The sequence below is a fragment of the Lactuca virosa genome, chromosome 4 (genome assembly GCF_052849685.1).
Source record: "Lactuca virosa cultivar CGN04683 chromosome 4, Lactuca_virosa_CGN04683_v6, whole genome shotgun sequence".
Classification (NCBI taxonomy): domain Eukaryota; kingdom Viridiplantae; phylum Streptophyta; class Magnoliopsida; order Asterales; family Asteraceae; genus Lactuca; species Lactuca virosa.
The window spans coordinates 141,872,995-141,885,590 of NC_136429.1; the positions used below are offsets into that span (position 1 = coordinate 141,872,995).

The following is a 12,596-nucleotide window of genomic DNA, read 5'->3' on the forward strand; positions in this document are numbered from 1 at the left end:
GTGAACTCGCAACTGATGGTACCCTGACCTTAGATCTATCTTTGAGAAATAACTGGCTCCCTGAAGTTGGTCGAAAAGATCATCGATTCTGGGTAAGGGATATCGGTTCTTGATGGTCAGCTTGTTCAGTTCTCGGTAGTCAATACACATCCGAAAGGATCCATCTTTCTTTTTCACGAATAAGATCGGAGCTCCCCAAGGTGAGAAACTCGGCGTTATGAACCCCTTGCTGATCATCTCATTGAGCTAGCTGGATAGCTCTTGCATTTCTGCTGGCGCTAAACGATAAGGAGATTTAGCTACAAGAGTAGCTCCAGGGATTAAGTCGATACGAAACTCAACTTGACGCTCGGGAGGAATTCCTGGGAGGTCTTCAAGGAAGACATCGGGGAAGTTGCAGACTTCGGGAAGACTCTCGAGGTATTTACCTTTTTGTGTCTCATCAACAACATGAGCTAGAAACGCATGGCATTCCTTCCACATGTACTTCTGAGCTTTGATGCACGAGATGATACGAAGGTTCGAGCTAAGCTTATCTCCGTAAATCATGAGGGTTTCACCAGAGGGAAGATTGAGACGGATAGCTTTCTCAAAACAAAGAATATCAGCACGATTGGATCTCAACCAGTCCATGCTGATGATGACATCAAAGCTCTTGATGGATACCGACATAAGATCGATGGGAAAGGAGTGATTGTCTAGGGTAAGAGTACAACCTATGAATATGTCGTTAGCGCTCTCTTTCTTTCCGTTAGCCATTTTGACAGTGAACGTTTCGGTTAAAGGTTGGGATTTACATTTGATTAGATGCTTGAATGCATGACTAACAAAACTCCTCTCCGCACCAGAATCGAAAAGAATGCATGCATAAGAGTTGTCAAGGAGGAACGTACCCATAACAACGGTAGGATCAGCGACCGCTTCATCCTGGCCCATCGCCAAAACTCTTCCTGTATTGCCACCAGTTGTTGCCTTGGGGCAGTTTCTCCTGAAGTGCCCAACCTCTCCACATCCATAACAAGCTTGACCCGCACCTGCTCCCGCAGTCTGGTTGGTTGGTTGTGCTGGCACCTTGCAGTATCGACCTGTGTGACCCTTCTTCCCACAGCTGTTGCAACTCAACTCACGACAGGGTCCGTGATGATGGAAGTTACACTTGTTGCACAAAGGTAGTTTCCCAGCATAAACACTGGTAGGAGCTTGGGTGGTTGGAACAGTAGCTGGAGCAACAGCAGGAGCAGTAACATCATGAACTGCCACTATGTTGTTTCTTGGAGGGCTCCTTCGAAGACTGACCCTTCCGCTTGTTCCATGATTTCTTCTTCTTCCCACCACTTTCCTTCTGTGGCTCGGAAACAGCTGCCACCTCATCTAGATCAACCCCATTATCGATCAGAACCTGCGCCAGATCCTTGGCGCTCTCAAATGTAGTCGGTCTAGCAGCCAAGACATTTCCTTTGGTTGGTTGTGTCAGTCCCCAGATGTACCTCTCGATTTTCTTGCTTTCCGGGGTGACCATTCCCGGACAGAGAAGCGCCAGATCACAGAATCTAGCAGTGTAGGCAGCAATGTCAGAACCCTTCATCTTCAAGTTCCAAAGTTCGTGTTCCAACTTTTGCACCTCGCCCCTCGGGCAGTATTCGGCCAGCATGAGTTCCTTCAGTCTTTCCCAACCCATGGCATTAGCCACTGGCAGGGTTAGGGTTTTGACTCGACCATTCCACCAGGTCAAAGCTCTGTCGGTGAAGGTGCAGACGGCGAACTTCACCTTGTTTGCTTCGGAACAGGCGCAAATTTCGAAGATGGATTCGATCTTCTCGAACCATCGAATCAGCGCGATGACTCCTCCGTTTTCGTTGAAGGACTTGGGTTTTGAGGTCATGAAGTCCTTGTAGGAACACTCCTTTTGATGCCCGTGACTTCCGTCTTGCCGTTGGGGGTCGGTTCCACCTCCAGCCCCACAAGAGTTCACTTGTGCCCATGCTGCGGTTACAGCGGCGGTAACTACTTCCTGGAACATGACCGGGTCGAACTGGGGTGGTGGTGGTGGCGGCAGAGTGTCGTTCCTTCTGTTGGGTCTTGGTCGAGGAGGCATCTTCTTCTAGAAACAATCAGGAAGAATAGGATGGTAAGTCCTCAAGATCTATGAAACATGATATATCTCATCCTGATAATGAAAGCATTCTACCAAGCGATAAGCACAGGAATGTTACTAATGCAAGAAGGTTATCGCTACGAAATAGATAGGTAGCAACACTAAGAATGAATCTCTTCATTGAATTTGGCTCTAGAAAAATACTCCTATAGTATTTTATGATGAAAGTTTTTGGTAAGTTTTAGGCCTGCTGTAACACCACCGTCACTCCCAAGCACATGTTGGTCATGTTTTGACTGAGTATAGTTGATCAGGCTATATTCACCTGAAACATGATTACATAACAGCCCAGGTTTGACCGCAGTGTCCCAACATCCAAATACTTTTTTTGTTGTTCCACTAATGACACGAATTCTGTTATGTATGCATGCTCGTATACTTTTTATAAAAATACTTATATTTTTGAAAGTATACTTTTAGTGTAGATCACTTAGGCCCCTTTAGTGTTTATAGTTGTATACCATGTAAGGTTCGATATACTAGTTCACTATAAACAAGGGCTCTGATACCAATCTGTCACACCCCAAAACCAGAATGGCGGAAATGTTCTGGGGTGGAGGACGTCATGTATAGCATCACAACCAATATACAATAGCAATCATAGCAACGCAACCATTACATTGAATACTTAAATAAAAATGTTTACATCAATTTGGAAATCGTCTGAAACTTGTTTGGGTTACATCATATAGTTTGTATGAATATAAACATTAAACTCTTATTGCTCCAACTCCTCAAAAACCCAGCAGGTACCTGTCTACTGATTTCCTGAGAATACAAGCAGTTTGAAAATATCAGCATAAAGCTGGTGAGTTCATAAGCAGTAGTTGTAATGAAAACTTGTTGATGAGTTAGCAGAAATGTTTGTATAGTTTCAAGAAAATCTGATATTTTCTTGAATGAAGATGTAGTGTTATTGATTTCCGTATAAAACCATGAATATTCGTTACTGAAAACTGTAGTGATATGCGAAAATACTACCCCGTGTGACTAGCTAAAGCTAATCATGAAGTATACGTGTTTTGTATGTGAAACCATTGCATAATCAGTTCTGTTTGAAAACCCTGGATTTAGCCAGTATACATAGTGTATTTTAGTTCTATTTAGTGTAAATAAAACCATTGAAGAGTGCCAGGTTGTAAACTAAAGGTGATTTATGCATAATGTGAGTCGTATAACCATACTTGATATGACTAGAGACCTTTCCAACGTTCTTCAGGCGTCGAGTTAAATGATATTTTTCACCCTAGGCATGCCTGCCTAACTGTAGCTAGCAGTTCGGGTGTGGGATTGTCAGTCCCGAATAGATCTATTCACAAATCTCACGCTCTCCCTCCAGGAGACTCTGGTTATACTATGATAGGATTTATCCCTGTACACCTAAGGGTACAGTATTGAAGTAGTTCCTCACAGTATCGTACAATCTAGTTTACATGTAGTGTAGTAGCGTTCTCCCATAGTGAAAATCCGTATGTATATCGTGTATAGTGATATTTATAGTGATAACGTAGTGATGTAAACTGTAAACTATTTCTGTCTTAGTGCGTATGTTTAGTAGTGAAAATTCCTGTACTTGTTATATTTAGAAAATCCCAAACTATACCGATTATAGATTGCATTTATAACGTAGTGAATAGTGAATCCAGAAAACTATGCAATTTTAGTGAAAAACGACCCTTATGCTCAACACAGTACAAAAGGGGTTAAAGTATGAGAATTGCATGAGTTTTGAAAGCATTTATGTTTAGCTTGTATCCTCCCCCTGAAAACATTAAAAACAAGGAGAAAGTAGGGGTATGAACTCACCTCGGGTAAGTGGTTTGATTGCAGGATCGATACGAAGAGCCGGGTGTTCAAGTGAAGCCTTGAACACGATTCGATCCTAATAACATGTAATGACACATAAACGAGTCAAATGAAGGTATTTCACCACTATAAGTGATGGAAAACCACTCTAGGGACTTGAAACTATTTGCACCAAGTGATAGGACCTTGTAGGATTGAGTGTAGGGGTGTATGGCCATCTAGAGTGTGTGTGCGGCCATGAGTGTGCTGTTGGATTAATTTCTAAGTCCATAACTATATTTGGTATGTACTTGACCCGACCCGGCATGGTCCATTTGGGTTGCACTTCACCGACACAATTTATATGGATAGTCTTTTGAGAATAGTATATTTATGATTTATATTAATATATTATAAGTTCTAATATATTAATATATAATCATATTATTTAATTAGTATTGATCAAGAATTAATTTATAATTAATTAAGTGATCAAAATGAACTAATTAAATATGGACTCTTAGATATATATATGTGTAGTGGGCCAAGTTCATTTAGGTTGGGCTAAGTCTTCATGGATAGTCCATGGAGCTTTAACCCATGGATCCTAGGAAATGAAAGGTCATGGGTATTAGGGTTTAACCCTAATCCTCCACACTATATAAAGGGTCTTATGGTCATGAAATTATGCTAGTGGCTAGTGTGGATACACTAAAGAGGGCAATAACCGATTTCATAGTGTGAGCCAAGTATCCATATTCTCTAAAGGTTTTCCAAGGTGTTTTGGTGATTTGTGATTCCACTTGAGGCTTCCACACTATTGAGGCTAAGCTCTTAAAGCTTGAAGACATCAAGCTACATCAAAAGGTATGTCATCTAACTAGAACTTTGTAGTATAGGTGCTTCATAATATGCTAGTTAGGATGAAACCTTGGAATACTTAATATTTGCATGTATAATAGAGAAAACATAGATCCAAAGTTTATAGGGTTGCATGTACACCATAGGAATGTTAGAATGCTCAAAACCCAACATGTACGGCCATAAGTGTGCGGCCCAATGGGTGTGCGGCCGTACACTCATAAAATGAGGTGTCTTCGAAGTGTTCTCAAGGTCCACACTCACATCCACGAAGTGTTCTAGGTCAATACTCAATTGTAGTGCAAGATAAGGGTCCTAGAAGTGGGTTTATGGTCCTAGAATGAGTGTGTGGTCGCACACTTGGAGTGTGCTGCCGCACAAGGGTGTGTGAGGCCGTACACAGGTGTGTGCGGTCGTACACTCCTCAAAATGATGCCCAAAAGTCCATTCCAAGGTGTAGCAAGGCTACGGGCACATCTACATCGAATATGGAAGTTAAACTCTCACTTTGGAGGGTGTTTTAGGGGTGTGCGGCCACCCTAAGAGGGTGTGCGGCCGCACTCACTTCCAAACACGAAGAACATGTCGTTTTTGCACACATAGAGCTTGGATAGAGTGGTCTTTCATGGATTGTAAGCTAGAGGAAGAAGTACTCACGTTCTTGAAGCTTTGGAAGGTTCAAAGTTGGAGAAACTTGAGAGGAAATGATGTTATGTGCTGCCAAGGTGCTAAAGGAATGAAAGGAAGGGGGCTACCCTTTATATAGGGGTAAGGGTGCTGCCCAAAAGTGAGTGTGCTGCCAAGGGAGTGGGTGTGCGGCCGCACACCCATGTGTACGGCCGTACACTCCTCCAAGAGGTGTGTATGGCCCGATTTTCTCACTATTCAACACTCTAACTCATTCCTAAACTCAACCTTGGTTATATACAAGCTTAGAACACTTAAATGAACCCTTAAATAGCACCAGAAATCAACAAAACAAGTTGAATATTAATTGAATTGACTAAGTGTACAAGATTGAAGTTTCCAGGTTGTCACATATAACAGTTAGGCGACAAGGCAGATGCTCAGAGCATTACCGCCTGGACCAATCGTTGACTCTAACAGATTAAGGAGCACGATCCACCAATCGGCGCCCTTGATCCTGTCGGGTCTGACGCCCTTGTCCTGTACGGACTAGCAGAAGGGTCTAGTATAAAAGGCTACTCCAGGTGCCTTGGGAAGTAAGTGACTCTCTCTCAGTTTTACCCACAATACAACCCCAAGTCTATCCACTGATTTGACCGTCGAAGCGTTTTCCCAGGAGCTCCTCCCGGAGAACGGCTGACGGCCCATTTCTTGCTGTGGCCTCGCAGGTTCGCCGGACCTACTAAGAACGAAGGGCGTTACTGAGGAGGAACCATGTCACATCATTTGGCGCCATCCGAAGTGTGACGAAAAACAAACCAAAAGCACACTACTCATCCGTGAAAAATGGCGTCCGGTGATACAGGAGAGATCGGTGGAACGCCAACTACCCCCATTAGGTCTATGATGTCACTGGAGCAAACCACTACTCCGACTCCCACAATAATCGCCGACGAAGCGTCAAAAGAAGGCGGTTCAGTGGTAACTGTTGCGCCAACAACCGGACAAGAGCAACCAGTCGATGGAGGACAACCTTCTTCCACCGTTGTGTCAACGCAAAGCACTCTGATACAAGCACCCCAGCTAGCAGTGATACCAAGCAGTACGATGACGCCAACGGTGGAAGACGCTAGCGCCACACCGAGTCTCTTCCAACAGCTACCGCAAAATCAGATAACATGCGCACAACCGGTGGTTTTCCAGACACCACCACCGCCAAATCAGATGGCAGGCGCACAACCGGTGTGTAACATCCCGATTTCCAGGTATGAGATTTATTATTCAAAAGGCAAGTTTCCCTTGGAACTCGGTGAGTTGATGGCCTCAACTCGACGTGTTGGAAGGCTTTGGGTCGCGCATCTTTTTGGACCAACTCGACGAGTTGGAGAGGAAAACTCGACGAGTTGGCGGCTGATTATGAAACCCTAAATTTTAGGGTTTGCACCCTATATAACCTCCTTAAGTCCTTGAGGCTGATCTTTTATCAGCCTCCAAACTCTCATATCGGCCTTGTGAACCCTAATCATCATTCCATCTCTTATTGTGAGCTAGTGTGGCATTTTGGAGCAAAAGAAGGAGAAGATTGAGAGAAAGAAGTAAGGATCTAGCAAGCAAAGCTCTTATTTTCAGTTTGGCACTCTTTTGGACCATTGTAAGTGTTCAAGATCCGATTTTTATCTATCTATGTAGCTAGATCTTGTGTTTTGTCCCTTTTTCTCCTTATTATTGGATGTTGCAATGGATGGGCTTCATAATGTTTGCAACTTTATGAATCTCCAGGTCAATGTGACCTAATAGTAGGGCTTCATATGTTGATATAGTGCGGTTGGGTTGAGGCAATACTGCTTTGTGCGGAAGCCAAAAAACCTAGGAGCAAGCCATATATAAGTTGTGGGCCAGAAAGGCAAGCCAAATTTATGGTGTAGGCTTGGGAGCAATCCAGACATGAGTTGTGGGCCAGATGGGCAAACCAGACTCATGTTGTGGGCTCAAGGGTAAACCAACCCGATGGTTGTGGACCCGGTATGCATGTTGTTATATATTGTGTGGTGGTATTTTGGGGAAACTCACGAAGATTTGGTTTACAGTTTAAGTGTTATGTTTTAGGTACTTCCGATGATCGGGCAAGACAAAGGCGTGATTATACACATCCTTCAGTGAAGTGATTTTGTAAATTTCATGATACTCTGATTTTGAAATATTTGTATTGGATATTTGGTTCTTATGACTTGGGTTTTGATTGAAACAATGATTTTTACTAAATTGAAAAATTAAAAATATTGTTGTGATTTTTTTTGGTGTTGCATGTATACAAGGAATATCTTATAACACTTATAGTTCAACTTCTTCTTATCTAGCTTCTTCCACAACACCATGAACCTCTTCTATAAGTTGTTCCACAACTTCATGAATTTCATCCATGTTTTTTGGCACACATAATTCAACTTTTTCTCACTATTCTTTTTGTTCTTCCACAACTGATTCTTCATTATGATGGTATTCCGATATTTTTTTTATGATAAATTGATTGATATATCATCTTTTACTATGAATAAATTGTTCTTTTTTTTATGTTTAGAATAACTCGATTCTAATTTTCTAGTTAAAGGCATCTTTTCTAAATAAAAAATCAATGTTAATAACTTAACATTATATACTTGTAATATTTATCAAAAAGGTGATGTTTAAAATAGTTAGATCATCAAACAAAATTCTTGTTTTTTTAATCATTCTAAGTATTAGATTATATATATCTATCTATATCTATATCTATATATTCTATATATCTTATAAAGCTAACATTTTTCTAAGCATCACATTGATTTGAAACCCCTTTGTCATTTCATATTCTCAAAACTTATAAAAGAGACAAATTTCCAAGCACCATATTGATTTGAAACTCCCATGTTTTTTCATATTCTCCAGTGACTTTTCAAATGCATTTTAGTAATGATTATTAATTGCTTATACGTCAAACATGTTATATAAGTTGTTACATGTGATTTATGAATCTTTGTTTCTCTCTTTAGTTCTTGGTTTCCTAAACATCTCACTTTGAGTGAAATTCTTTCTGCATCTTCTTAGTTTATAATGTCACCAACTTGAAACATTACAGTTTTAGCAACATTGCACCACACTTCTCCAATCACTCATGTAAGAAGAATGTTGATTACATTGTGTTTTTATATAGAAAAGGCAAAATATGATTTATTGTGTTATGGATTTAAAAAAAAATGGTGGTCGGATGTTGTATATTTAATTGTAGTAGATGTCTGATATTAAGATTTGGTTCATAATATTCTTTTTATATGTTAATATCCTTTTGTTTATGTTATATGAAGATTATTGTGCAATGTGGGTGGTTGTGTGGTAACTTTATGTTTGTAATTATATTTTAGTTTTCATTTATGGGTGGTTGTAATTGTACTTTATATTTGTAATTGTATTTTAGTTTGTATTTTACTTTGCGTTTATGGTGTTTACGGGAAGAAAAATATGAGAATGATCGATACTTTGATTGTTGGTGTTTTCTTGTTGTATGCATCATATCCACGTTAAACATAGATGAACATTTAACCTTATAGTTTGTGTTATGATAGTGTAAAAAAAATTATATTTGTTTGATTTAGGTACCTTTATCTTTGTTTTGAAAAAGTCTTGCTACACAAGTTTTATCTTTGTTCCACTTATATAGAAGAAATTCTAAAATGTTTACCTTTTTTTAATATTGGAATGCGATTGTCTTTTCTATTTTTTCCCTTTGGTGCACGACACAAATGAACACAAGTAAGATTTAAAATAATTAGCATTATTAATAACTTATTTATAAATAACTTAAAATTCCATACAGTTGTAGTATATGAAATATTTTCAACCAAATGCTCAATTTCCTTAACAATTAAACACCAATAGATGTTTATAATTCTCATTTTATTAACAAATATTATTTTTTCTATGATAAGTAAATAAAAATTGTTATAACTATTTTCTTAAAACAACATGATAACAATAATAATTTAAACAACATAAATTAAAAAAAAATAGATTATGATACACTGGAAAAACGATTAATGTTTGAAATTAATCATAAACGAAATAAAAAAAATGTTTAAATAAATGGTTTTCCAATTAACAATGTCAATAGTTAAAAAATGTATCAAATAAAAAATTACATTTAACTAACTAAATTCACACACAACATATAAATGGATACCAGTGAGATGATATGATCCTAAAATACATCTATCTAAATTGATTGACCATAAGTAGATGCTATTATAATGATTTGGTTTTAATATATATATATATATATATATATATATATATATATATATATATATATATATATATATATAGGGAAGGGTTATTTGGAAAACAAAAAAAGCCTAAAAAAACCCCAAAAATCATAAAAATGCATAAAAAACTACCTAGAGATCACAAAACTTTTTTTGACATTTTTTATGAAAAAATCGCAGGTTTTTAAAGAAATTCGCTGAAAAAAAAAACTAAAAAAAAAAAAAAAAAAAAAAACTTAATTTTTTATTTATCCGGATACGTCGCATTCGGGATCTACCACCGGCTCCAACAAAAGGTCGAGAATGTCCGAGTCAGATATTGTGTTAACCTCGACCTCAATGATGAGTTCGACGCCACCGAGGGGGAGGGTCCACCGGACGTCCAACTTCGTCGACCACCGGGAAGGGACAAAGAGAGAAAAGGGCGTCTTCTAGCGGAAAATCAACCAACGAGGATGTACTAACGGAGAAAATAGACAAAACTCTAAATTTTTTAGAAAAAAAAATTGAATCAACGGAGGAAGCTCGTCGACGAAAATTGGCACTCACCGATCTTCAAATTATAAACACGGTGACGCAACCGAATCTCGACCCGGAAAATTTAAGGGTGTTTTTAAAAATTCAACAATAAGTTCTCGACAAATATCGCAACTAGATTCTATGTTTTTTATGCTTTTTAATAATTTAGGTTTAATTTTCTATGTTATTTTTGTGTTTTTTTAGTATTTTAGTTTTCATTTTCTATGTGTTTTTATGTTTTTTTAGTAATTTAGGTTTAGTTTTCTATTTTTTAGGTTTAATTTTCTTTGTTTTTTTAATTAATGTAATGTGGTTTCAATTAATGTAAAATATTTTATTATGTTTTTATTTAATTTATTCATAAAAAAAAAATTGTGGAGTGGTAATTATTTCCTATGTCTAGTAGGTTGGTGGTGAAGCTGACGTAACACAGAGATGACAACACTTTTTCGGTTGGTTGGTGTTGACCACTCTCCATAGTCTTACTTGTTAGGTTAATCCTTTTAATTGTGACATTTTTTGCTAGGTTTGAGTTTGTTATTTGATTATGTCACGTAGTCAAATAAATATATCACGTTAGAAAAAATATATACTTTTTTCTAAATTTTTTGATCATTTGGATTTTTTTTTTTAAGAAAAAAAACCTTATGTATTACAAAAGATTATCTAAGAACCGAATAAATGAGAAAATAAATAATTGATAACATGTGAAAAAGTTTTGCTTTAGCAAAGAAAACAAAATGTCACCCTATCCTTTATACCTATAGCAAATAATCTACTATATATTTTATTGACACTTTTGTCATTTGGATTAGATTTTAGAAACAAAATGTTAGAATACATAAAAATATAAATATAAACGAAATATTTTAAAAACAAATTAATAAAAATACGCTACTCTTTTTTCTTTATAAATTAGTATAACGCTAAAAATTTAAAATACCATTTTTATTACACATTACTCTTTTTCTTTTTAACCTCCCTTAAAATACCATTTTTATCACTAGTTTCCAAACACAAAGTTATCGCCTCAAATTGCTCCAATTTAATGCACCAACCTTAAGCAAGTAAGCATTTCTTATCCCCAAATTCAACTGTACTCTTCAGACCCCACCACCAAATCCTCCTTCCCAATGGGTTGCTGTCTAGGCACCACCGCCGCAAACAACCGTCAACCGGATAAATCCAAGCTCAAAACAGAGCCTCGACCAGCTTCCCACTCTCCTCCGCCGGCATTCGAAGAAGAGACGGTAAAGGAAGTCCTTTCTGAAACCCCCATCGTCCCCAAAACTCCACCGACAGTCATCGTAGACCGCCCACAGATTCTTCAATCGGAGGAACGCAGAGCCGTTGATTTAACGAAAAAACCATCAGAGGAAGTTCAAGAGAATGTTTCCGAGATGTCGGAGATGTATAGTTACAGTGAGAGCTTCTCTGCTGCAACAACGGCGACGGTGGCGGATGCTAAGAAAGACGAAATCGAGATGGACGATGAAGGTGAAGTCACCCAAAAAGTGAAAATCAGGTCTCCGCCGGCCAAGAGGGTTGTCAGAAAACGTCCGATGGCGACTTCAGGCGAACTTGCTGGGAAGAAGGAACGAATCACCAGACCTGCGGCTAGAAGGCAAATGGCTCCTTCTCCGGAGAAAAAACGTCAGTCGCCGTCGAGGACTACGACGAACGTACAACGCCAACGAAATGTAGGACAACCCAATGATGCCCGGAGAGAAGTCACGGCTCGGAGATCGAGGTCACCGGCAGTGCGTGGTGAAGCAGGTCAACGTCGGAAAATAAGAGACAGAAGTCCCGCTGAGAAATCCAGTGACGTGATACCTGTTAACACCGTGGAAAGTGAAGAAAAGAGTACGGTGGAAAAGGCCGACGACGGTGCCGCCTCGCCGGAGCCGCAGACAACCGAGTCGTTGGAAAACCCTCTTGTTTCCCTAGAGTGCTTCATTTTCCTATAGTGCCAAGTCGCCGACTTAGACGACGCCGTTTGCCTTGTTTTTTTGATGAAATGTACTTATTTATTTTTCATCGAAATGATATTTTTTGGGTTGTAAATATCGTATTTACTATTTAGTACTTTTTAATTAGGAAAATGCTACAAAAGCTTTTAAATTTGCTTCCTTTTTTTTTTTTTGACGAATTTACCCTAACATCTAGACCTCCCAATGGGGCGGGTTTGGAGCGAATCGAACTTGATTCAAACCCTTTTAACAAATTACAAAATCCGATCCAAACCTGCTCCGTAACCCGCAGGGTTTTGAATAATCAAACTCATACCCTTATCCACCGAATCAACAGATATCCAAACCCGCCCCGTAACCGTAGGTTTTTTGAATAATCAAATA

The 12,596-nt window shown here is 38.7% G+C and overlaps 1 protein-coding gene across 1 annotated transcript; it reads left to right on the forward strand.

The window, feature by feature from the left end:
* Window positions 1-11,252: 11,252 nt before the first annotated feature.
* Window positions 11,253-12,306, forward strand: LOC145107488 (uncharacterized). The gene has a single exon (XM_079044379.1). The coding sequence runs from the start codon at window positions 11,376-11,378 to the stop codon at window positions 12,207-12,209; it is 834 nt and encodes a 277-aa protein (XP_078900505.1). The 5' UTR covers window positions 11,253-11,375; the 3' UTR covers window positions 12,210-12,306.
* The last annotated feature ends 290 nt before the right edge of the window (window positions 12,307-12,596 follow it).

What these genes read in the sequence shown, in the direction of transcription:
- LOC145107488 (XM_079044379.1), top strand. Translation starts at nt 11,376, where the DNA reads ATGGGTTGCTGTCTAGGCACCACCGCCGCAAACAACCGTCAACCGGAT.